The sequence below is a fragment of the Erythrolamprus reginae genome, chromosome 1, assembly GCF_031021105.1.
Source record: "Erythrolamprus reginae isolate rEryReg1 chromosome 1, rEryReg1.hap1, whole genome shotgun sequence".
Lineage (NCBI taxonomy): Eukaryota > Metazoa > Chordata > Lepidosauria > Squamata > Dipsadidae > Erythrolamprus > Erythrolamprus reginae.
In genome coordinates, this window is record NC_091950.1 from 137,813,714 (window position 1) to 137,839,628 (window position 25,915).

Below are 25,915 nucleotides of genomic sequence, written 5' to 3' on the forward strand. Positions count from 1 at the left end.
GTATAGGTGAACATATTTGAAAAGAATAGAAGAAGAATAGAAGAAAAGATAAATGAGATAAGGAGAAACAATTGGACAGGGGATGGAAGGCACACTGGTGCACTTATGTACGCCCCTTACTGACCTCTAAGGAACCTGGATAGGTCAATCGTGGATAGTCTAAGGAAAAAATGTTGGGGGTTAGGGGTTGACACTACTGAGTCAGGTAATGAGTTGCACGCTTTGACAACTCGGTTGCTGAAGTCATATTTTTTACAGTCAAGTTTGGAGCAGTTAATATTAAGTTTGAATCTGTTGCGTGCTCTTGTGTTGTTGCGATTGAAGCTGAAGTAGTCATTGACAGGTAGAATGTTGCAGCATATGATCTTGTGGGCAATATTTAGATTGTGTTTTAGGTGACATAGTTCTAAGCTTTCTAGACCTAGGATTGATAGTCTGCTTTCGTAGGGTATTCTGTTTCGAGTGGAGGAGTGAAGGGCTCTTCTGGAGAAGTATCTTTGGACATTTTCAAGGGTGTTGATGTCCAAGATGTGGTATGGGTTCCAGACAGATGAACTGTATTCAAGGATGGGTCTGGCAAAAGTTTTGTAGGCTCTGGTGAGTAGTGTGAGATTGCCAGAGCAGAAGCTGCGTAGGATCAGGTTAACGAAGCTGTTACCGAAGCTCTGGGAATAAAAGGCCCCTGGGGTGGAGATGAATAGATGTGGCAGACAACTATTAATTTCCTTGCCAGATGGACTTGTTAGCCTGAGGTAAAAGAAACTTTTTGTTGGGGATGCTGGCATTCCTAATAAAGGAATCTTTGCTTCAAATACAGAAGGTTTGTCATGTCAAATACTGCTGCTTAGTACAGAAGCCAATCAGGGAAAAACAAAAAGCCCCAGGTACAATTTGCTTTAGAGTCCGACGTGCTCTCTCAGACAACTTCGACTTTCAACCAGACCTGTGCTTGGCTGAGAACGTTTTCCCTTCTCTTTCAAAAGCAGTCATTACTTTTGAGACGTTACCTCTTGAAACGCCAAACCTTCGGGCACTTTCTGTTACACTAACGCCTGTCATTCGAGCACCAACAGGCTGGCCTCTTTGAAAGTCTGAGAGGTCTGCCATTTCTAGAAGGTTATAAACAATTTCCTTAAATTCATGTAAAAAATGGGTAGTTTAAAAAACATATCAAATAACAGAATTAAAATACCATTAAAATATGTCAGGTTTTGGTTGATTTGAACATGTTCAAACATTATGACGCCAAAAAGTCAGGTTTTTCCATTTTTTTGTCCAGCCCCTGCTGTAGAAGACTGAAGAAACCACATTTAGTTGCTGACTAGAGAAATATAATTATTATTATTCAAATTCTGTAATAATAATGTCTGTAATTATTATAACAGTTCTTTAACATTTAACGGACATAGATTGCGAGTTGGGCAGTGTCGGTGATGTCTGTGGTCTCATCAAGAGCGACTGAGTATACACTGAAACATTTTGCTTTCTCACACAGTTGATCATAAATGTCACTTGACAGGTCAGAAATGTGCTCTGCTATGGTGTTAGTAGAAAGGCTGATGTTGCTAAACTGGCCTTTCCTTTCTGGACAGACAATACTTGCAGCCTGTAATATGCCCTTTTTTACAAATTCACCTTCTTTGAATGGCTTTATTTATTCATTTATTAGATTTGTATGCCACCCCTCTCTGGAGACTCGTAGTGGCTTACAACAACAACACATAGTACAAATCTAATGGTTAAAAAAGGCCAGTTTAAAACCCTTATTATAAAAAACCAGTCATGCATCGTAAACAAACCATACATAAAATGAAACGGCCCAGGGGAATCAATTTCCCCATGCCTGACAGCAGAGGTGGGTTTTTAGGAGTTTGCGAAAGGCAAGGAGGGTGGGGGCAGTTCTGATCTCCGGAGGGAGTTGGTTCCAGAGGGTCGGGGCCGCCACAGAGAAGGCTCTTCCCCTGGGCCCCACCAGACAAAAGTCAAAGTTGTCTGGTCGAAAGTCGAAGTTGTCTGAGAGAGACCGTCGGACTCTAAAGCAAATTGTTAGAGCTGATCGCAAGACCACAGCTCCTAAAATCACTGCAGAGCTCAATAGACATGTACATAACCCAGTTTCCACAAAAATTGTTCGAAGGGAGCTTCACAAATCTGGATTCTACAGAAGAGCTGCAATTAGAAAACCTCTGCTCTCAAAGACAAATATTTCAAAGCGTTTAGAGTGGTGTAGAAACCACCAGAAATGGTCCCTCGAGCAGTGGCAAAAATGTGATTTTCTCTGATGAATCATTGTTTACCCTTTTTCCGACCTCCGGCCGTGTTTTATGGTTGATTTTAGAGATTCAAGTAAGAAGTCTGCGGAGAGGGGCGGCATACAAATCTAAATAATAAATAATTATTTTTTTCTTTACATTTCTGTATTTTGTATTTCATTAACTAATAAAATACTGTTTAAAAGAAGAATACAGCCCATGTGTGTTTATCAAGAGATAACTCTAATTTTTCAGACTTTTCTCTGCAGGGTTGTTGGACAGGTCCTGATTGAATCTGGCAGCAGGGATTCTGAAGAGTGGAAAAGTGAGATATTAAGAGAGTTAGCATTGCCCTTGAAGGATACATTTGACAAAGCCATAGAACTGATTCTTCCAGTGATTACATATCCAGATTGTACAATAGAGGTGCTATGGTAATTGATTTTTTTTCACTTTCAGTTTGATGTGCACAACTCTGTTTTAACAGTTACAGAGAGGCAGAGAGAGGCAGATCAATTGCCGTACATATTCAGTTCTTACAATTGTAAAATTCATTCTTGTTTTTCAAGAAATGTAATTTTTCAGTATATTCTCTGCAGGTATTTTGGTAATTTCCTGGTAAAATCCTGCAAAGCTCAACTCCCAGAAATACTCAGAAAGAACCTGACATCACAGGAGTTTGGATTATTTTCCAAAAACACAGATGACAAAACAGTGGAATTACTTCTTGATTGTGTTAAAGATCTCGAATGTAACATGGAGTTTATACAGTAAGTGATTGGGGGGGGGGGGGGGTTCTTTCAGGTTAATGTGTATATTTGTCTCTAAATGATTAATATTGTGGAAATATATTCAGGAAAAGACAGTTCAGTTGCTATACATAAATCATATTCTCTTCAATTCCTATAATCCATTCTTGCTTTTCAAGAAATAATTATAATTTTTGGACTCTTATCTGCAGGCATGCTGGACAGTTCCTGATTGAATCTGGAATGATTACCCATCTTGCAGAAATTCTCAAGAAAAACCAAAGATTTAGAGAGTTAGAATCATTAATGAACAACACAATCGCCAAAATAATAGAACTGCTCCTGAACGTATTCAAAGACATAGAATATACAAAAGAGGCACTATGGTAACTTACTATTTTTCCTTTCAGATGAAGGTATTTAACTGTGATGGCAAATCTATGGCACACATGCCACAGATGGCACATGGAGACATATCTGAGGGCATGCGAAGGGTTGCCCTGTCAATTCCAATGTGCATGCGCACGCTGGAGAACTGATTTTGGCCTTTCAGAGAGGCAAAGCCTTTTTTGCCATCCTCAGGGTTCAGGAAATTCTTCTCCAAAAGCTGTGCGCATGTGCCGAGCTGTGGATTGCCAGAGCTGGGCTGCCCCATCAGGATACAAAGCAAGGCGATGTTAGTGGAGTAGCTATGAAGGCACAGCAAAGGTATGGGGCTGAGACACCAACAGAGCTGGAGTTGCTCTGCAAGGGAGTGAGAGGCAAATTCCATTTTGGCTGAAACAATGGGTGTTCATTGGGATCTAGGGTTTTTTTTATGGGGGAGCTTGATAAAAATGGTGGAGGTGCAAAGTCAACTGCAGTTTGTGCAGAACCCCTGCCCGACCCCTGCCATGCCTGCCGTTCCGCCACCAACTGAGGTGAGGTGGGGAAGGAGCAGCAGGAGGGACAGGTGGCCACTCAGCCAGCAAATACTGCCCTGTGTGTCTGAGTCAGCTCCCAGCATTCCTCTTGGGCAACCCCATCACAGAAAAGCAGCAGTAGCTGCAGGGGGATGGGAAACAACAACAACACCTGATGAAGTGGACAAGGCCATGTGAGCTTTGAGCTCTGCCACCTGTTTGTTGGACCCATGTCCTACCTGGCTGGTTTCAGCCAGCAGGGAGGTGACATAGAGCTGGATCCAGGAGATTGTCAATGCTTCCTTGAGGGAGGGGTCCTTTCTGGCTCCCTACAAGGAGGCACTTGTGCACTCCCTCCTCAAGAAGCCTTCCCTGGGCCCAGCTGTACTTAATAATTATTGTCTGGTTTCCAACCTTGCCTTTATGGGGAAGGTTGTTGAGAAGGTGGTGTTGCTCCAACTCTAATGGTCAACAGTCATGATTCAGGCCCAGCTACAGCACAGAAACTGCTTTGATTGCGCTGATGGATGATCTCTGGTGGGCCCATGTTAGGGGTTTATCCTCTATCCTGGTGCTCCTTGATCTCTCAGCAGCTTTCGATACCATCGATCATGGTATCCTTCTGTGCCGGCTGGAGGGGTTGGGAGTGGGAGGCACCATTTTATGGTGGTTCTCCTCTTATGTCTCTGGTTGGATGCATTCAGTGTTAGTAGGGGGTCAGAGGTCGACTCCAAGTCCCTCCCTTATGGGGTTCCTCAGGGGTTGGTTGTCTGTTTAATATCTACATGAAACTGCTGGGTGAAATCATCTCAAGGCACGGGTGAGTTACCATCAGTATGCTGATGATATTCAGCTATACATCTCCACCCCGTGTCCACTCAATGAAGCAGTGGAAGTGATGTGCTGGTGTCTGGGGGATGTTAGGGTCTGGATGGGTGTTAGGATCAGATTCAACCCTGACAAGATGGAGTGGCTGTGAGTTCTACCTCCCAAGGACATTTCCATCTGTCTATCCATTACTCTGGGGGGGGGACTTTTGATCCCTTCAGAGAGGATCCGCAACTTGGTATCCTCCTCGATCCACAGCTGACTCTGGACCATCATATTTCGGCTATGGGGAGGGGACCATTTGCCCAGGTTCACCTGGTGCACCAGTTGCAGCCCTATTTGGACAGGGAGTATCTACTCACAGTCACTCATGTGCTTATCACCTCGAGGTTCAACTACTGCAATGTTCTCTACATGGGGCTACCTTTGAATAGTGTTCTGAAACTTCAAATTGTGCAAAATGCAGCCGCGAGAGCGGTCATGAGCTTCCCTAGACATGCCCATATCTCTCCAACACTCACCAGACTGCATTGGTTGTCAATTGGTTTCCAGACACAATTCAAAGTATTGGTAATGACCTATAAAACCCTATATGGCATTAGGCCAGATTACTTGTCTGTTGTATGAGTCTCAGCAACCAATTAGATCCCACAAAGTTGGCCTTCTCCAAGTCCCGTCAAGCAGACAATGTCACTTGGCAGAACCAAGGGGAAGAGCCTTCTCTGTGGGGGGCCCGGCCCTATGGAATCAGCTCCCCCCAGAAATTTGCACTACCCCCACCCTCCTTGCCTTCCACAAGAGTGTTATGACTCACTTATGTCACCAGGCTTGGGGCAATTAGGTATTGGTCCTCTGGCCAATGAATGTGATGTATGGTTGAGACCTGAATATGTATGATAGTTTTTTTAAATATTGGGATTTTAGGTTTGCATTTTTAATTACATTTGTCTTTGTATTTTACTGTTTGTATTACATGCTGTAAGCCATCCAGGAATCCTCAGAGAGGGTCAGCATAAAAATCTAATAGATAGATAGATAGATAGATAGATAGATAGATAGATAGATAGATAGATAGATAGATAGATAGATAGATAGATAGATAGATAGATAGATTAGATAAATAGAATTGAATAGAATTGAATAGAATTGAATAGAATTGAATAGAATTGAATAGAATTGAATAGAATTGAATTGAATTGAATAGAATTGAATTGAATTGAATTGAAATGAAATGGATGGGGCCGTGTGGGTGGCACATGTGTGTAAAAGCATGCATGCATGAGGGACAGTCGTGCAGGGGCAGTCATGCACACATATGCAGGGGCAGTCATGCATGCATGCACAGGTGGGGCACACATTGCATTGTGGGTGCTGGCATGTGCACACAATATCACAGGTACACACAAATACCTTCTGCATGCAACCAGAAAAAAGTTTGCCATCACTGGTATATAATATTCTCTTAACAGTTAATATTCTGGAAATATATCCACAGAAAGGCAGTTTAGTTGCCATACTTAATCATATTCTCTTCAATCCCTACAATACAGTCTATGCTTGATTTTCAAATGTTAATTATAATTTTTCTGATTCATCCCTCCAGGAATGTTGGACATATCCTGAATGAATCCTGTAGCAGTTTACTTGTATCACTCAGGAACAATCAGGGATTTAGAGAATTAGAAATGTTGCTGAAGAACATAGTTGCCAAATCCATAGAATTTCTGCTTGAGGGGTTCAAATATCCCGAAACTACAAAAGAAACAGTACAGTAAGTTTTTCCCCCCTTTCAGCTCAAGATAACACAAACTTTTTTTAATGTTTAATATTTTGGAAATATATCCAGGGAGAGGAAGTTTAATTGTCATACATAATCATATTCTCATCAATTTCTACAATACTACAATCCATGCTTGTGTTTCAAGAGTTAATTGTAATTTTTCTGACTCTTCCCTGTAGGGCTGTTGGCCAATTCCTGAATGAATTCTGCAGTGGTTTACTTGCGGGATTCAGCAAACATCAGGAATTGAGGGAAATAGAGTTATTGCTGAGTAGCACAAATGACCAAACAATGAAATTACTGTGTGAAGGGCTCAAAGATCCAGAATGTAAAATAGAGACACTATGGTAAGTGACTGGTTGGTTTTTCCCCTTTTCATTTCATCTACAAAAGTGTCCTTTGACTGTTAATATGCTGGAGATATATTCAGGGAGAGGCAGCTTCAATGCCATACATATTCATATTCTCTTCAATTGCTGCTAGAAGACAATCCATGCTTATTTCCCAGAGATAATTGTAATATTTTGAACTCTTCTCTGCAGTCTTCTTGGAAAGATCCCAACTGAATTTTGCAGCAGGCTTCTTGCAGAGGTACTAAGGAAAAACCAGAGATTGAGAGTGTTAAAGATGTCCCTCAGGAATTCAGATGACACAGCAATATGTGATGGACTCAAACATCCAGAATGTACAATAGAGTCACTACAGTGAGTGGTGTTTTTCATTTCATTTTGATCTATGCAACTGTCTTTTGAAGGTTAATGTTCTGGGAAATATATCCAGGGAGAGGCAGTTCGATTTCCATACATAATCACATTCTCTATAGTTCCTATAAGAATATAGTCAATGCTTGTTTTCCAACAAAATAATTTTAAATTTCTGGACACATCGCTACAGGCTAGCCAGAAAGTTCCTTCCAACTCTGTTATTCTATTCTATTCCTGTCCAACTCTTTGTAATCCCATAGATCATAGCAGACTAAGCTTCACTTCCCTCCTGGAATTTGCCCAAACCTATGTCCATTGCGTTGCTGACACTGTCTAACCATCTCCCTATGTGTCATTTCCTTCTCCTTTTGTCTTGAGTCTTTCCCAACATCAGGATATATTTCAATAAGTCTTCTTTCTTTTCATTAGTTGAGCATTCTTTTGGCTTTGGCACACCTGCTTCACACTTTCTGGAGCTATTTATAATTTCCCTGCACTCTTATCCAATAGCATATTGGATATCTTCCAACTTGAGGCTCATCTTCGGGTATCATACCTGTTGTGACCTGTTCGCATCCTGTGCAATTAGCAATGGATCCAGTGGACTCAGAGACAGTGGGGGCGCAGTACAAGCAACCTGTGTTCTTGGCACCCAAGCCTGAGAGCGAAGAGGACATGGTGTCAGACACTGAAGGGCAACCAGGGCCTTCTGCACCTCCTAAGATGAGTGACTCAGTAGAGAAGGAGCCTCTTCTTGATTGTAGGACTTGCAGGGCTTATAGGAAACAAGAGCGGTTACTCAGGAGAAGGCTTTCTTATGAGTAGCACTGCTGGTTACTGGACCATGCCCTCAGGTTATTTAAGGCAGAGTCACGGGACGCTTCAATGCAGAGGACAATGCCGTTTCATTCCAGACTCTTGCTGCATCTCTTGTCTCTGGCTTGTGATTTTAAAAGAACCACATTCTTGTCTGCATTAGCTCCAGGCTTCCAGCCAATCTCTGTAAGTCTATGATAAGGAACCCTGCTACAATCTAGTAATTACAGTTGTGTTTACCTATTCTTGGGACTCTGGCCAGCTGCTAAGACATTATTAGTAGCGTGGTGAATACTTTATTAGATTTTCTTTCTTTTAGAAGAGACTCAAAACTGCTAAGGCTGTTATTAGTAGTAAACTTTTAGTACTAAATTCGGTGGTGTGCATCTTATTTTAGGGGTCTCGATGCTGGGACAGAACAATATTTTTCAGTCTTTTGATACTGTTCATGGGGTTTTCTTGGCAAGGAGAAAATACATGGATTGACATTTTCTTCTCCAGTTGACCATGTTTTGTCAGACCTCTCCACTATAACCTGTCCATTTTCAGGGGTCCTGCATGGCATAGCTCATAGCTTCATTCACCTATCCAGGTCCCTTTGCCACAACAGCATAGTGATCAATGAATGGGCCATACCTTTAGTTCCAATAAATATATTGTACATGCTAGCTTTTCAGGAGATAATTGTAATTTTCAGACTCCTCTCTGCAGGCTTTTTGGACAGATCCTAACTGATTCCTGCAGGAAACATCTTGCTGAAGTATTCAGGAAAAACCCAAGGTGCAGAGAGTTAAAACTATCCCTCCACAATCTAGATGAAAAAACAATGGTGGTTGTATGTGATTGGCTTAAAGATCCAGAATGTACAATAGAGATGCTGCAGTAAGTATTGATCTTATTTTGATCTCCACAACTGTCTGTTTATATTTTTGGCAATATTTCCATGGAGCAGTGGTTCACTTGCCATACATAATTACACAATTCCTTTAATTCCTTAAAAAGTATAGTCTATGCTTATTTTTCAAGACATAAGGTTAATTTTTGGGGGAACACTTCTCCACAGACTTGGCGGAGAGATCCTGAATGAATCTTGCAGCAAGCAACTTGTTGCAGTAGCCAGGAAAAAACAGACAATGAGTGGGTTATGCTTGTTCCTCAAGAACCCAGATGACAAAACAATGGAGGTGCTATGTGATGCTCTCAAACATTCAGAATGTACAATAGAGATACTTCAGTAAGTGATTTTCTGTTCCTTTTCAGATTGAATTGCACAACTGTCTTTTGTTGGTTAATATTCCATAAATGTATCCAGAGAGAGGCAGTTTAGTTGTCATGCTTAATCATATTCCCTACAGTTACTGTACTGATATATTCCATGATTTTACTTTTAATTTTGGATCCTTCTCTGTAGACTTGCTGGAGAGATCCTGACTGAATCCTGGACCAGACAACTTGCAGAAGTATTCTGGAAAAACCAAAGATTGAGAAAGTTAAAGCTGTTCCTCAAGAATCCAGATGACAAAATAATGGAACTGCTGTGTGACAGCCTCAAACATCCAGAATGTAAAATAGATTCACTAGTGTAAGTCACCATTGTTTTGGTTTTTTTCCAATTTGATGTGCAACTTTCTACTGAGTGTTTATCTTCTGGAAATATACCTAGGCTCAGACAGTTCAGTTGCCATACCTAATCATATTCCCTCACGCACATCGCGGGGGCATGACGTGTTTTCCGTGAGTGAGTGGCATCCCCTGTATAAAACGGGGGCGGAGCGCCACTCATCTCCTCTTTCTCTGTTGCCGCCAGCCTGGCTCGCAGGCACCCACCAACACTCCCTTTACTGTTGGTCGCCTATGGGGGCCAAGTAGGAACTTTTGGCGGCCGTAACATTGTAGTTCTCGACCGTTTTTCACCTACTCCACACTGGTAGTTGGTGAGAGGTCGGTTGGGGGTGTTCAGCTATTTTAGTTGTTGGATTAGGTGAATTCAGCCAGCAATTTTCATCTACCTATCTTTTTCCCTTCGGTCACGGGGAGGCAGTAAGAGGCAGAAAATTGGAAGTAACAGCAACTGTGTGATCTCCTTTGGGCACCATTTGGAAGGTGACGGGCCGCTCCCCGCCATGGTTACAGGGCTAGGCCAGCCCGAATATGGAGGCGAGATGCCTTTGGGGCTCACCCACCGCATGCCCAGAGATGACTGACTGGATGAGTGAGCCTCCCCACACACATGTGTGTGGCATGGAGCAAGGGAGGGTCAAGTTCAAGTCCAAGTTCAAGGGGACCCTCCCTTGCTCAGCAGGGAGCTTTCGCCCTATAGTTGCTCAGAAGGGTTTTAAATGGTAGTTCCACCCCCTTTTCTTCTACCTCTGCAGGTCCTAAATATTAATAAAAGTGACCCATAAATCCCACTTCTGTGTCCATGTGCTTACTCCACTGCAAGACTCCGATTAAAAGTTAAGAATTCTACAGAAGCCACCCAGAGATGCTTTGTTACATACACATACCTATTCCTGCCCTGCCAGGTCCCCAAAGGCACTGGGCCTGCTTTTGCTGCCCACCAGATTCTAAATGGTCCTCTTCCACCTCTCACAATCTCTTCCTTAACTTCTGAAGATCTGCAAAACTCAGGAGGCTGGGGAAAAAGATGCCTCATGGGAGGATTTCAAGAGCCTCCTTTTCAGACTGTTGTGAAACCTAAGTGGTGGGATAAAAGGGGAGGGATAAAATGGCAGGATCGAGCACCCAGTGGTCTGTATTAAGAAAAGGCCATCTTAAAAGCCACTAGACTGTACGTAAGGCAAATAACTAAAGGTAAAAAGAAGAAACCACTATGGTTTAGTAATGATGTAAGGGCTATAGGCAATGAAAAAACTTCTGCCTATAGGAGGTATAAAGAGTTGGGAAGTATAGCTGACAGAGAGGTGTATAAAATGAGACAGAAGGAGGTGAAACAGATAATATATGCTGCTAAAGCCTCAAAAGATGAAGAAATTGCCAAATCTGTAAAGAAGAGAGATAAAACCTTCTTCAGATATATTAGTGATAGGAAGAAGAAAAATTGCAGCATCACAAAACTTAGTACTGGGGATAATACATACATTGCTGGGAATAAGGAGATCATTGACAATTTGTATAGCTACATCTGTTCAGTTTTCTCAGAAGGCAGCTTACAATATAATACTATGGATGGATATAGCATTGCTTCCAGCTGTAGGGATTCAGCTCCAGTGATCTCAGAGGCCGATGTCTTAGAAGAACTTGAACGATTAAAGATGAATAAGGCAATGGGTCCAGATGACATCCACCCCAGAGTTCTTAAAGAACTCTGTGATTGCTATCCCCCTGATTGATTTGTTTAACCAATCCCTTTTAACAGGAGATGTCCCTGATGATTGGAGAATGGCCATTGTACCTACCATCCTTGTCTTACTGTCCTCATTTATCTATACTTACTTTGTAAAGGTATATGTTTATGTTTATACCTTTACCTACTATCTTGTACATGTTTGGCAAACAAAATAAATTCAAAATACAAATTTTACTGGCAATTGGGCAATTAAGGAATCCTAGGAATCCTTAGATCCCTGAGTAGCAGCATACCACAATTGAGCTAAGGATTGCAACGGACCGAAAGTCTTGATACATTTTGCTGGCATTCAGGGAGTTAAGAAAAAATTGTGCCAATTTACACTGGGTGGGGGAAGGAAAGGATTACAAGAGAAGCAAAACCAGCAGGATTTCTTCTCAATTCCACCATGTGGCCCTGCAACAACCCAGCAATGGAGCAGCCTTCTCTAGTTCAACTTCTTCCTGAGTGCTGGATATCTTCAAATTGTAATTGTGTGATTGTTGACAAGGTGGCCTATAGAGGAAGCCTTTTTGGGGGGAACCCAAAAAGAGAAGGCAGAAGGTGGCCCCGAGTCCTCAGAGACGGACGGCATATAAATCCAATCAATCAATCAATCAATCAATCAATCAATCAATCAATCAAACAAACGTGGGATATCTCAGACAGTAGGGGAGGCCTCCTGATTGTGACTGTGCTGCACTAGGCCTCCCAGAGATTTCTTCTCCCCTGAGTCACCCCATGCTCTACCTAACGACCCATGCATTCAATTTGTGCATTTGTTTTATTTATTTTTTATTTTTTTATTAGAAAATTTTATTTTCATATATAAACAAACATTACAAAGACAACATAGACATACAAAATTAAAATTCACATTGAAAATTGGGCAAGTGCGTGACAGGGTCTGTATTATAATATTAACTATGTGCATTCTTTATGGCCTATCTTAAATAACTTAATAATAATAAATGCTAGTTAATACTATTAATAATAATAAAATTAACAAAAAGTAAATAGAAAAAAGATAATACTCTTAATTAATATAAATATCTTGATCTGTAAAGATAAAAGCTCATCACCAGGTAATTATCTTTTACCCTGCATTTGTTTAATGAATGCATTGGGGAAAGCAGGGATGGGAAGGTAATTAGTTATGCACTTCTTTTAATAAACTTCTTGACTGCCGAATGGGCAGGCTCCATTACTGTTGAGGACTATCTGAATTGTTAATCCTTCTGAATTTTTCTGCAGGTTTGCTGAAGAGATTCTGACTGAATCCTGCAGCAAGCATCTTGCAGAATTACTCAGGACAAACCAGAGACTGAGAGTGTTACACTTGTCCCTCAAGAGTCCAGATGACAAAACAATGAAAGTGCTTTGTGATGGGCTCAAACATTCGGAGTGTACAATAAAGACACTCCAGTGAGTGATTATTTTTAGATGTTTGAGGAATATTTAAACAAAATGGTTTACGTTATAAATTAATTTTGTTCGAAAGATGTTGTGGGAAAAAAAGGAAGAGGAACTAACCACTCAAATAACTGCAAAAAAAGATAAATAATTAATAGATTCAATTATGTGTAGAAAGTTACCAAACCACTGAGGCAATGGTCACTGATTTTAAGATATCAATCTTCAAACTTGCCATCTCATATTTCACCACATAAATATTTCCTTGATTGATAGATCTTATCTTCCAGGTCTCTTCCAGGTCCCTATGCAATATAGTCAGTAACGGGCAGCCAAACTTTTTACTGCCAAACTGTGGATGTGGTTTATTTTGTGGGTGTGGCTTAATGGTCATGTGACTGGGTAGGAGTGGCTTGCTGCCCATGTGATCAGGTGGGAGTGGCTTGACCGATAATCATTGTTCAAGTGAACTGTTAAGTCCTCGATTTACAACCTTACCAGTGTCACTCACTGGGGTGATAATTTGCTTCACGTTTCCTGCGCTCTCCTTCCTGGGTCACCCCCCCCCCCCGGCTGAGGCTGGATAGCTAGGCGAATGGGTGCTGTCAGAAGCATAATTGCTGTCAGCACCACTTCCACCCTTGCCTTCTGCTTGCACTTCAGGCAGGAGGTGGCCGCGGGAGGCTGGAGGGGAGCTGAGCAGGAGAGAGGGAAGATCGTCCAAGGCCAGGAAGGAGGAAAGAGTTAGAAAGAAAGGAGTGCAGATGCAGCAGCAGCAGCATGGAAATAAAGGGGAGCCAAGCCAAGACCAGTAATCCAGGAAGTGACAGCCACATATCATTTGGAGCTGTGCGCGCATCTTCATTTCTGCTGGTGGATCTACGTTCCACCCCATCCTGCCTGCTGCCCATGCCTGAATATAGTTCTTTATACTATCAGACTTTACCTTCACCACTACACACATCCACAGCTGGCCATCCTTTTGGCTTTGGCCCAGCCATTTCCTTCTTTCTGGAACTACTTGCAATTGCCCTCCACTCTTATCCAGTAGCATATTAGACACCTGTTCCACATATTCCAAACTTCTGGCTTATCTTTTAGTCTTGATACTATCCACAGTTTTCATGGCAAGGATACTAGTTGTCTTTCTCCAATGAACTGTGTTTTGTCAAAACTCTCAGATGGCCCTGGGTGGCATGGTTCACATCTTCATTGAGCTACACAGGTCTCTTCACCACAACAAGGTAGTGATCCATGAAAGACTATACATAATCACTTTCTCTTCAGTTCTGATAAAAATACAATACATGTTAGCTTTTCAGGAAATAATTGTAATGTTCAGATTTCTCATTACAGGCTTGTTGGAGAGATCCTAACTGAATCCTGTAGTAGGCATCTTGCAGAGGTATACAGGGAAAATCAGAGGCTGAGGGAGCTAAAACTGTCCTTCAAGAACCCAAATGAAAAAACAATGGAGGTGCTGTGTGATGAGCTCAAATATCCAGAATTTAAAATAGAGACACTAGCGTAAGTAATGTTTTTGCTTTTATTTCAATCTGCTTCTTTGTCTTTTGAAGGCTGATATTTTGGAAATATATCCACAAGGTGGTAGTTGATTTACCATACATTATTACATTCCTTTCAGTTCCCCTCCAAAAAATAGAGTCTGTGCTTTTTCAAGAAATAATTGTGGTGTGGTTTTTGTTTTTGTTTTTTTGGACTCTGCTTTACAGGCTTGATGGAGAGATTCTGAGTGAATCCAACAGTAGGCAACTTGATGTAGTAGTCAGGAAAAAAGAAAGAAAGAGTGTGTTGTGCTTGTCCCTTGAGAACCCAGATGACAAAACAATGGAACTGTTATGTGAAGGGCTCAAACACCCGGAATGTACTATAGAGACACTCCAGTAAGTGACTGTTTTTTTCCTTTCAGTTTCATTTGCACAACTGTCTTTTGACGGTTAATATTCTGGAAATATATCCAGGAGAGTCAGCTCAGTTGCTATACATAATCACATTGCCTTGACTCAATAACTGCCTTGACCTCATATTCTGCAACAGCAAAAGTGCAATTTATGGGCTACAAATAAAAGAACTCTAATAATAAATAAAATAAAATAAATGAAAATAAAAATAAACCCTTTTCCAACAATGACCACAGCATGATAGTCTTCAGGCTCAATCTACACCACTGCAAAAATCACCTTAATAATGGGAGACCCAAATACAACTTTAAAAAAGCCAACTATGAACTCATAGATGCCCATCTTTCAACTCTTGACTGGCAAACATTATTCTCTGGCTATAACACTACCAATGACCTTTATAATATCTTCTTGCTCAAAGTCAAAAGAACTATTAGACTACACGTACCACTAATAACCACCATAACCAATTAAAACAAACAATCCATATCAATAAGGAAACTGCAATCCCCCCCCAAAACCCCCTCTGGCAAAAAAACAAAGCAGGCTATGTAGATAACTTTAAAAAATGCTACAAAAATATATACCACCAAATAAAGACAGAATGCTCCAACTATCACAGCAAACAAGAGGAAAACCTTCTGCACACAAAATCCAACCACACCTTCTACAATTTCGTAAATAACAAACTCAACTCAAGACCCATCCCATCACTAAAAGGATTCAACAACAATTGTCTTTGTAAACAGCAACGGCTCATGTCCAAAATTCGTTACCCTCCACCTAGAAATCAACAACCTATTTTCAAAAAAGCAATTCGGTTTCAGGAAAAAATTATCCTGCAATCTACAATCATACAACACAAAAACATATGGACATCAAAACTTGACCAGGGCAAAACAATAGATGCAATTTATATAGACTTCTGTAAAGCCTTTGACTCAGTGGTTCACGACAAACTATTTCTGAAACTGAAATCCTACAGCATCTCTGGACCCCTATATGACTGGATAATTGCATTACTGTCAAACAGATAACAAGTGATCAAAATAGGGAGTGCCCTATCTAATCCCGTTCCTGTACACCAACAACAACACTGCTATCCTCCAAAAAGACCTTGACTCTGTGTCAGAATGGTCAAACATCTGGCAACTCCAAATCTCAACCAACAAATGCTCTGTCCTGCACATTGGCAAAAAGAATCAGAACACCAAATTCAAGCTGAATAAACAAGACCTTGCAGATGACCCTCACTCTGTCAATGACAGAGTGATGGTCATCTGGCATACTCATAACAAATGTCAATGACAGAGTGAGGGTCATTGGCATACTCATAACAAATGACCTAAGTGCCAAAGCCCACTGCAACAACATCGCCAAAAAGGCCTCAAGAATTAACCTAATCTTACACGTAGTTTCTTCTCCAGTAATATCACACTACTAACCAAAGCATACAAAACATCCACCAGACCAATCCTTGAATACAACTCATCTGTCTGGAACCCACACTGCATATCAGACATAAATACATTAGAAAGTTTCCAAATATACTTTACTAGAAGAGCCCTCCACTCCTCTACTCTACACAACCAGACTTGAAATCCTGGGCTTAGAAAGCTTAGAACGACATCACCTTCGACATAACCTAAGCATAGCTCATAAAATTATCTGCTACAATGTCCTACTTGTCAACGACTACTTCAGCTTCAACCACAACAATACATGAGCACACAACATACAAACTCAAAGTGAACCACTCCAAACTTGACTGTAGAAAATATGACTTTAGCAACAGAATGGTTAATGCCTGGAACTCACTACCTGATTCTGTGGTTTCATCACCATGCCCTCAAACCTTACCATTAGACTGTCCACTGTTGACCTCACTCAATTCCTAAGAGGTAAGTAAGGGGCGTGCATAAACGTACCAGTGTGCCTACCGTCCCTGTCCAATTGTTCCCTCTTATCACTACCCATCTTATGTATATAAACAATGTTATATCTATGTATATTACAAATACGAACTTGACAAAATAAAATAAAAAATAAAATAAAAATAGTATCTTTGCTTGTTTTTGGAAAATAAATTATGATATTTTGGGGGGGACACTTCTCTGCAGGCTTGCTGGAGATATACTGACTTACCCCTGCAGCAAGCATCTGGCAAAAGTACTCAGGGAAAAAAAGAGCTTGAGTGTCTTATTTTTGTCGCTCAAGAACCCAGATGACAAAACGATGGAAATACTGTGTAATGCACTCAAATATTCAGAATGTACAATAGGGATGCTACAGTAAGTGACTGATTTTTTGACTTTTTTAAAAAATTTTCAGCTTCATTTGCATAACTGTATTTTGGCAGTTAATAGTCTAGAAATATATTCAGGGAGAGGCAGTTAAATTGCCATACATAAAATATGTATGATTATATATGGCAACTTAATAGTGTCTGTACTTGCTTTTCAAGAAATAATTGTGATTATTTTGGCCTCTTATTTGCAGGGTTGTTGGAGATGTCTTGACAGAATCCTGCAGTAGACACCTTGCAGACGTATTTAGGCAAAACCAGAGATTGAGAGTATTATACTGGTCTCTCAAGAACCAAGATGATAAAGCAATACAAGTTCTGTGTGAGGGACTCAAACATCCTGAATGCACAATAGAGATGCTACAGTGAGTTATTCCCCCTCACACACACACACACTTTCAGTTTGATCTGCAAAATCATCTTTTGATGGTTAATATTTTGGATATATATCCAGGGAGAGTTCAGTTGCCATACACAACCACTTTCCCTTCTGTTCTTATAAAATACACACCATGCCTGTTTTTCAATAAATACTTTTAATTATTTGGACTGTTTGTCTACAGGCTAGATGGTGAGATCTTGACGGAATCCTGCAGCAGGCATCTTGCAGGGGTACTCAAAGAAAACCACAGATTGAATGTGTTATACTTGTCCCTAAAAAACCCAGATGACAAATCAATTGAAGTTCTGTGTGAGGGACTCAAACATCCAGAATGTACAATAGAGATTCTGCAGTAAGTAACTTTCTTTTTCCTCTCAATTTCACCTGCAAAGCTGTCTTTTGACAAATAATATTCTAGACATCTGGGGGAACCAGTTCTGTTGCTATACATAATAACATGCCCTTCATTTCCTATAAAATTAGTGTCTGTGCTTGTTACTCAAGAAATAATTTGATTATTATAATTGCTATTGTTGTTGTTATCTGCAGGCTTGCTCAAGTGATCCTGCCAGAATCCTGTAGGGAATATCTTGCAGAAGTACTCAGGAAAAACCACAAATTGAATGTGTTACACTTGTATCTTGAGAATGCAGATGACAAAACAGTTGAAGTGCTATGTGAAGGTCTCAAACATCCAGAATGTACAATAGAAGCGCTACAGTAAGTAACCACGTTTTCCCTTCAGTTTGATCTGCACAATTGACTGTTGATGGTGAATATTTTTGAAATGTATCTTGGGAGAGGCAGTTCAGTTGTCATACATAATCACATTCACTTTAATTCAAATATGAATGCAATCCAAGCTTTTATCTTTTTTTTCTGTTTTTGGGAATCAGTTGTAACTTTTCGGATTGCTTTCTGTAGGCTTGTTGGAGAGACTCTGACTGACTCCTGCAGCAGGAATCTGTCAGGTGTATTCAAGAAAAAATGAAAGATTGAGAGAGTTGAAGGTGTCCCTCAAGAATCCAGATGAGAAAACAATGGAACTGCTGTGTGAAGGTCTTAAATATCCAGAATATAAAATAGAGACACTACTTTAGGCGACCATTATATTCTCTTTAGTCAAGTAACTCTTGAATTTTTATCTTCTGGAATTAGATTCAAGAAGTAGTTCTGCCACCATACATAATCACCTTCCCTTCAGTTCCTAGAAGAAAATTTATTTATCTCTGTTTATTTTTCAGTAGATTACAGTATTGTAATTTTCCTCACTCTTTTCTGCAGGTTTAGTGGAGAGATCCTGACTGAATCCTGCAGCAGGCATTTTGCAAAAGTGCTCATAAAAAACCAGAGATTGAGAATATTACATTTGTCCCTTCAAAACCCAGATGACAGAATAATGGAATTGTTGTGTGATGGGATCAAACATCCAGGATGTACAATAAAGAGACTACAGTAAGTGATTTTTTCCCCAGATTTATCTGTTTGTGCTTTTCTGTTGACCATTTTTTTACATATATATTATGATTAGATGTTGGGTCAATTTGCTTATTAGATAGATTTCCATAAGTATATTTGGTTATTTTTATTTATATATAAATATAAATATAAACAGAAAGCTTACAATTAAGGAGAAGAAGATCTATTAGTTTATGTATTTATTTTCATCTATCTTTCTATCTTTCTTTCTTTCTATCTATCTATCTATCTATCTCTCTATCCATCCATCCATCCATCTATCCATCTATCCATCTATCCATCCATTTATGTGATATTTAGGTTTTCTTTTTCCTTTTATGATACACAAGATTTTTTGTTTTCTTTACACCATTTCTATTGAATTTTCCTTTTTCTCTTTTGAATTTTATCTATTTGATAAAAGAAAATAAATATGTAAAATAAAAGATTGATATGGGCAACCATATTTTTGCCCATTACTATTCCTGAAATACAGTATATCCATGGGGATGTATGGATATCCATATCCAGAGGCTGTTCAGTTGCCGTACACAATCACATTTCCCTCAATTCCTGTACATCTTAGATATCATACTATTTAATTGCTTTAGGTATCATACTATTTAATTCTACTAGTTTTTCTCATCATTCCTACCATCCTTTTCCTCCCACTTAGGACTGTATGACTATAACTTGTTGCTTGTATCCTAAGATTTTTATTAATATTGATTGTTTCTTCATTGCTTATTTGACCCCTATGACAATCATTAAGTGTTGTACCCCATGATTCTTGACAAATGTATCTTTTTCTTTTATGTACGCTGAGAGCATATGCACCAAGACAAATTCCTTGTGTGTCCAATCACACTTGGCCAATAAAATTCTATTCTATTCTTTGAAACTCATTGAATCTGATACTCAATGCATTTTGATGAGAAAAATTTGTCCTGGAACTCATTGTTTGTTTGATACTCAGCTCACATGCTAGAACTTGTCAGAGTCTGTTAGCTTTTGACTCAATACATTATTACTGATGGGAAACATTTGTTTGGTACACATCATCTTTGGTACTCATCATGCCACCTGGAACAAATTAACAATGAGTACCAAGATACAACTGTATAAAAATAGTCCATGCTTGTTTTTCAATAAATCACTATTTTTTGGATCCTTGTTTACAGGCTTGATGGAGAGTTCTTGACTGAATCCTGCAGCAAGTATCTTGCAGAAGTACTCAGGAAAAACCAAAGATTGAGAAAGTTAGAACTGTCCATCAAGAATCCACATGACAAAACAATGGAACTGTTGTGTGAAGGTCACAAAGATCAACAATGTAAAATAGAGACCATACAGTAAGTGACCTTTTCCCCCCAGTTATGTTCCAACCATCCAACTGTTCAGCTTCTGGAAATATATTCAGGGAGATGTAATTCCAATTCCAATAGATAGTGTTCTATGCCTTCATGAATACACTACCATCAAACAGCCCAATCTGCCTATCTCCAGATTTTGGAAAGGATTTAATAGATAGAAACAAATGCCAAATCCAGTCCAAACATTTGACTGACTGTGCAACAAACCATAATAATCTCCTCCTAAAATTGATACATTTTATAGGCATAGCAATTCTTCCAAAAGATGGAAATCAGGGGTCTTTGAGTCATACAAAAAACATACCTGCTGTTTAATATCTACATGAAACCACTGGGTGAGATCATCCAAGGGCATGGGGTGAGTTACCATCAGTACTCTGACGACACTCAGCTGTACATCTCCACCCCATGTCCACTCAGGGAAGCAGTGGAAGTGATGTGCCAGTGACTGGAGGCTGTCAGGGTCTGGATGGGTGCCAACAGGCTCAGACTCAATCGAGACAAGATTTATTTATTTATTATTTATTTATTATTTGGATTTGTATGCCGCCCCTCTCCGAAGACTCGGGGCGGCTCACAACAAGTGAAAAACAATCCAATACATAATCCAATTAATTAAAATATTTAAAAATTTTAAAAAACCCCTATACTAACATACACACACACAAGCATACCATGTATAAATTCAGTGTGCCCAGGGAGAGATGTTTAGTTTCCCCATGCCTGATGGCAAAGGTGGGTTTTAAGAAGTTTACGGAAGGCAGGAAGAGTAGGGGCAGTTCTGATCTCCGGGGGGAGTTGGTTCCAGAGAGTCGGTGCTGCCACAGAGAAGGCTCTCCCCCTGGGGCCCGCCAACCGACATTGTTTAGTTGACGGGACCCGGAGGAGGCCCACTCTGTGGGACCTAATTGGTCGCTGGGATTCGTGTGGCAGAAGGCGGTCTCGGAGATATTCTGGTCCGATGCCATGAAGGGCTTTAAAGCAACCAACACTTTGAATTGTGAACGGAAACTGATCGGCAGCCAATGCAGATTGCGGAGTGATGGTGAAACATGGGCATACCTAGGTAAGCCCATGACTGCTCTCGCAGCTGCATTCTGTACGATCTGAAGTTTCCGAACACTTTTCAAAGGTAGCCCCATGTAGAGAGCATTACAGTAGTCGAACCTCGAGATGATGAGGGCATGAGTGACTGTGAGCAATGAGTCCCGGTCCAGATAGGGCCGCAACTGGTGCACCAGGCGAACCTGTGCAAACGCCCCCCTCGCCACAGCTAAAAGATGGTTCTCTAATGTGAGCTGTGGATCGAGGAGGACGCCCAAGTTGCGGACCCTCTCTGAGGGGGTCAATAATTCCCCCCCAGGGTAATGGACGGACAGATGGGATTGTCCTTGGGAGGCAAAACCCACAGCCACTCCGTCTTATCCGGGTTGAGCTTGAGTCTGTTGACACCCATCCAGGCCCCAACAGCCTCCAGGCACCGGCACCGGCTGTGGGTACTGCCTCCCAAGGACACGTCCATCTGTCCATCCATCACCCTGGGGGGGAGAATTATTGACTCCCTCAGAGAGGGTTCACAATTTGGGCATCCTCCTCGATCCACAGCTAACTTTAGAATACCATCTTTCAGCTGTGGGGAGGCGGGCGTTTGCCCGGGTTCGCCTGCTGCACCAGTTGCGGCCCTATTTGGACCGGGAGTCTTTGTTCATGGTCACTCATGCCTTTATCACCTCGAGGTTTGACTACTGCAGTGCTCTCTACATGGGGCTACCTTTAAAGAGTGTTCGGAAACTGAAACTTGTCCAAAATGCAGCCGCACAAGCAGTCTTGGGCCTTCCAAGAAATGCCCACATCTTGCCATCACTCCGCGGACTGCATTGGCTACCGATCAGTTTCCGGGCACAATTCAAAGTGTTGGTTATGATCTATAAAGCCCTACATGGCACAGGACCAGATTATCTTGGAGACCGCCTTCTGCCGCACGAATCCTAGCAACTGGTGATGTCCCACAGAGTTGGCCTCCTTAGGGTCCTGTCGTCCAAACAATGTCGGCTGGCAGGACCTAGGGGGAGAGCCTTCTCTGTGGGAGCCCTGACCCTCTTGAATCAACTCCCCCCAGAGATTTGCACTGCCTCCACCCCTCCTTGTCTTCCGAAAGAGCTTAAAAACTCATATTTGCCGCCAGGCTTGGGACTTTTAGATTTTTCCCCTGACCATTGAATGCTTTAAGTATGATTGCTGAATGTTTGGTCGATAAAATTTTTCTTTTAATTGGTTTTAAATTGTAGTATTAATTGGATTTACATTATTGTTCTGTTTTTATATATGCTGTGAGCTGCCCAGAGTCCTCGGAGAGGGGCGGCATACAAATCCAATTAAATAAATTAAATAAATAAAAACCTAGAAATAGTGAAATTAAATAAACTCGAATTCTGTGGGGCACATCAGATTGAAGATCAGGTCTACCCTCAGAGATGTTCGAGTGAGTGACTGCACAGTCTGGGCATTTATCTTTTGGTGAGACATTAAAGTAAAATTTTGTTTTTTATTATAGGTTGAATGGCAAATATATTATACAGAATGGAAAATGGATGGACGCAAACCATACAGCTAGAATCTTCATTGTAAATTTCTTCTGTTTCTTCACGTTTGCTTGTTTGATCTACTTTTATTTCAATTATTGTCCTTTGAAGTCTGAATAAGAGAAGGAAACATTGGTTGCTGGACTGTTTTATTAAGTGCCATCAAGTCCACCTTGACCCCTAGTGACTACTCAAACTAAAACTGTATGGCCAGATAGCCAGCCAGGTGTACAGGACCCCAACCATTCTCAGAAGGGAGGATCTGATTAGCTGCACTCATCCCCAGTCCACTGCCAATGCCATCTCCGTTCCTGTCTTCCTGCTTCAAGATGAAAGGAATCCTTTCTGGCTTGCACCATTTACAGCAGGGCTTAGTTTGCTTGTTCTGCTTTTCTTCCATCTGGGAAGAATGTTCTTTCTCCTGCCCTTCATTTAGCATTGGGTGCAGTTGCTGGGATGGCCCCTCATCCAGGTTAATGATTACTGCCCTGCATGGCCATTTTGGGCTTGGATCATTTGACTTCCAACTTACTTTTTTCACTCTTATCCTCCCAATTCCCTCCACTAGTTCATTGACGGATTAGCAAAACTACTGCAGTCTTTCTGTCACACACACACTTTTTTCCTTCTCCCTTTCCTTCTTTTCACATGGGATTCATGAAGGATTCTGGGCATTTGGTACCTGGCCTCTTCGTATTTTCTTTCAGTGATTGGGTCAATCAGTGTCCTCAGTAGAAGAAAGAAGGAAAACTAAGTCCAATAGGCAGGCAAAGAAAACCCATGGAAAGATCACCCTGATGTGCCTATCCACAATGAGATTTAAGAAGATGAGATGCAGCAATAGGAGGATACAGCAGAAGAAGGATTGGCTAATGGGGGCAGAGCTGTCTCACAGTTCAATCAGAATGTCTGGCTAGTCACTGCTGGAGCATCACAATCTAAGCAGAGTCTTCTTAAGCTGGCCTAGAGTCTAGCCAGCATCAGTACAGGACAAGGATAGGTTAATGCAATACTGAATTGCTGCTAAGAAAATGGGTTTTTTTCCCCTTCAGAATCCTTTACAAAAGACCTTTTTTTGTATACTTACCTTAGTTAACATTAAAATCAATAGGTTATTTTATATATACCCAAGTCAGTTGGCTCAAAACCCAAGAGAGCTAACCTAAGAACACAGGTTTCTAAATAGCATATATACAAGCACTCAAAGGCTAGTACTTATTGCTCCACTCTTTCTCACTTCTACCATACCCACTGCTCCTCCAACTACTACTACTTATGAATCCCATTGCTGGAGAACGGTTTATCTTCGTTTTTAAGTCAATTGCAGGCAGGTCTATTTCCAAAGACAAACACATATCCCTTCTTCTCTCACACCAACACTACCACACCAAGCTGCCTTTCTGCTAAGCTTTTATAGGCAACAGTTGCTGTGCTGGCAGGGAAAGACCATAAGCCACAGTAGAAATTGAAATACCTCTTTCTTGAGTTTTTTAGTTAAAAACAAAAAACATATAAACAAGATACACAAAACTACATGAAATATAAACAAATAAAGTAAATACTAAGCACTTTTACAACTATTTCATTTCCAGATATATTTACACTTCACAATATTCTTCTAGCTTTACATATATACATATACACATATATCTATACTTCTCTTTCCTACATCTATATTGTTAGATATCTTGCCCGGTTACCTACCCAGTTACAGGGTAAAAGTCAAAAGTTCAGATTTGTTTATTGCATGTTGATTGATTGGCTTCTTTTGGCGCTAAAAATGTATCTTTGTAAAGCTGCCCTGTTGCTGGGGCTAGATTGTATAAATACTGAGAACTGTCATTGTATAGTGTTCTCAATACACAATTGCTTTTTGACTGAATTGAACGTTCTTGACCTGTTAGAGAAATAAACCTTGCTTTTGATTCAACCTATTTTTGAGAGTTATTACATATATCATTTACTATTTTCATTAAATTTGTTGATCACATTTTAACAATTTTTCCCTGTTTGTTTATTTAACTTGTTTGTATTATCTCTTCTAATTTCTAGCCACTTGTAAAAGTTTTCCCATGCAGTAAAAAAAAATCTCTTTCTTGTTTATTTTGCAATTCATAAGTAAACCTGGTCAGAACAGTCCATTAGTTTATTAATTATCATGTTAACTCAATACCTCTGAATGAGGGGTAGCTACTGTACAGAGTAAGAATAAAGGTGCATTGAAGCATTTTTAGCATTTTAGTATTATTTTTATTTGGCATGCACTTGTATTAAGGAATTCTTATTAAACACTAATGCAGTAGTGGTGTGACTTCTATTGATAAGTTAAATCCACAGCAAAACATAACAGCTATGAGGGGGTGCTGATATGTCTTTGGCTTTACTCAGAAAGAAACAAGATAAGAAGATGAAACTTTACATTTATTTCACATACTCTCCACTGATGTCGACACACTTCTTACATCGGTATTCCAAGTTCTGTAAGCCTTGCGAAAAGAAGAATTTCAGTTGGCATCAGAAATAGTGTGAAATTTGGTATCCTTGAGGTGTTTCTTCAGGTTTTGAAACAGATGATAGTCAAAAAACTGCCCAACAAGCAAACCGGAAGTTTGGAAAAATGCACTTCCAGTTTGCCATTTCAGGAAGCTTCTTGAAGCTCCAGAGTGCAAAAAACAGCCCAGTGGACAAACCAGCAGTTCGGAAAATGCACTTCCAGTTTGCCCATTTGGGATGTTTTTCACACTCTGGGGCTTCAGGAAGCTTCCCTGAACCCTCTGGAGTGCAAAAACAGCACAATGGCAAACTGGAAGTATGTTTTTCAAACCTCCGGTTTGCCCATTTGTTCATCATCCTAGGCTTCAGTGAGGCCTGCGTGTATGCATGGGGATGGGGGTGATTGTGCGCATGTACAGGGGCACCGAGGTGTGTATGTGTGTGTGCATGTGTGGGGAGAGGGAAGGGATGTGGGCACGTACACGCATGCTAGCACACACACACACACATATCCTTTTGGTACACAAACCAAAAAAGGTTTGCCATCACTGCTCTATGGTGATTTGAAAAGTACTAGAATGTTCTGAGATGTACAAACTAACTATGG

The 25,915-nt window shown here is 40.6% G+C and overlaps 1 protein-coding gene across 2 annotated transcripts in view; it reads left to right on the top strand.

Annotated features, from left to right (window-relative positions):
- The window catches only part of LOC139175583 (NACHT, LRR and PYD domains-containing protein 3-like), a 50,958-nt gene extending 26,213 nt beyond the window's left edge, over nucleotides 1-24,745 (top strand). Inside the window, exons 9-26 of one of the 2 annotated variants that reach the window (XM_070766750.1) lie at nucleotides 2,522-2,686; nucleotides 2,852-3,022; nucleotides 3,214-3,387; nucleotides 6,335-6,502; nucleotides 6,691-6,858; nucleotides 7,054-7,215; nucleotides 8,743-8,913; nucleotides 9,095-9,265; nucleotides 9,443-9,613; nucleotides 14,150-14,320; nucleotides 14,527-14,697; nucleotides 16,836-17,006; nucleotides 17,215-17,385; nucleotides 17,584-17,754; nucleotides 17,952-18,122; nucleotides 18,687-18,857; nucleotides 20,042-20,212; nucleotides 22,788-24,745. In XM_070766750.1, coding sequence (XP_070622851.1) covers nucleotides 2,522-2,686; nucleotides 2,852-3,022; nucleotides 3,214-3,387; nucleotides 6,335-6,502; nucleotides 6,691-6,858; nucleotides 7,054-7,215; nucleotides 8,743-8,913; nucleotides 9,095-9,265; nucleotides 9,443-9,613; nucleotides 14,150-14,320; nucleotides 14,527-14,697; nucleotides 16,836-17,006; nucleotides 17,215-17,385; nucleotides 17,584-17,754; nucleotides 17,952-18,122; nucleotides 18,687-18,857; nucleotides 20,042-20,212; nucleotides 22,788-22,935 — 3,037 coding nt within the window. In that variant the 3' untranslated portion in view covers nucleotides 22,936-24,745. The remainder of the gene's footprint in view (nucleotides 1-2,521; nucleotides 2,687-2,851; nucleotides 3,023-3,213; nucleotides 3,388-6,334; nucleotides 6,503-6,690; nucleotides 6,859-7,053; nucleotides 7,216-8,742; nucleotides 8,914-9,094; nucleotides 9,266-9,442; nucleotides 9,614-14,149; nucleotides 14,321-14,526; nucleotides 14,698-16,835; nucleotides 17,007-17,214; nucleotides 17,386-17,583; nucleotides 17,755-17,951; nucleotides 18,123-18,686; nucleotides 18,858-20,041; nucleotides 20,213-22,787) is intronic. The other variant, XM_070766759.1, reaches the window with a different exon arrangement.
- Nucleotides 24,746-25,915: the final 1,170 nt, after the last annotated feature.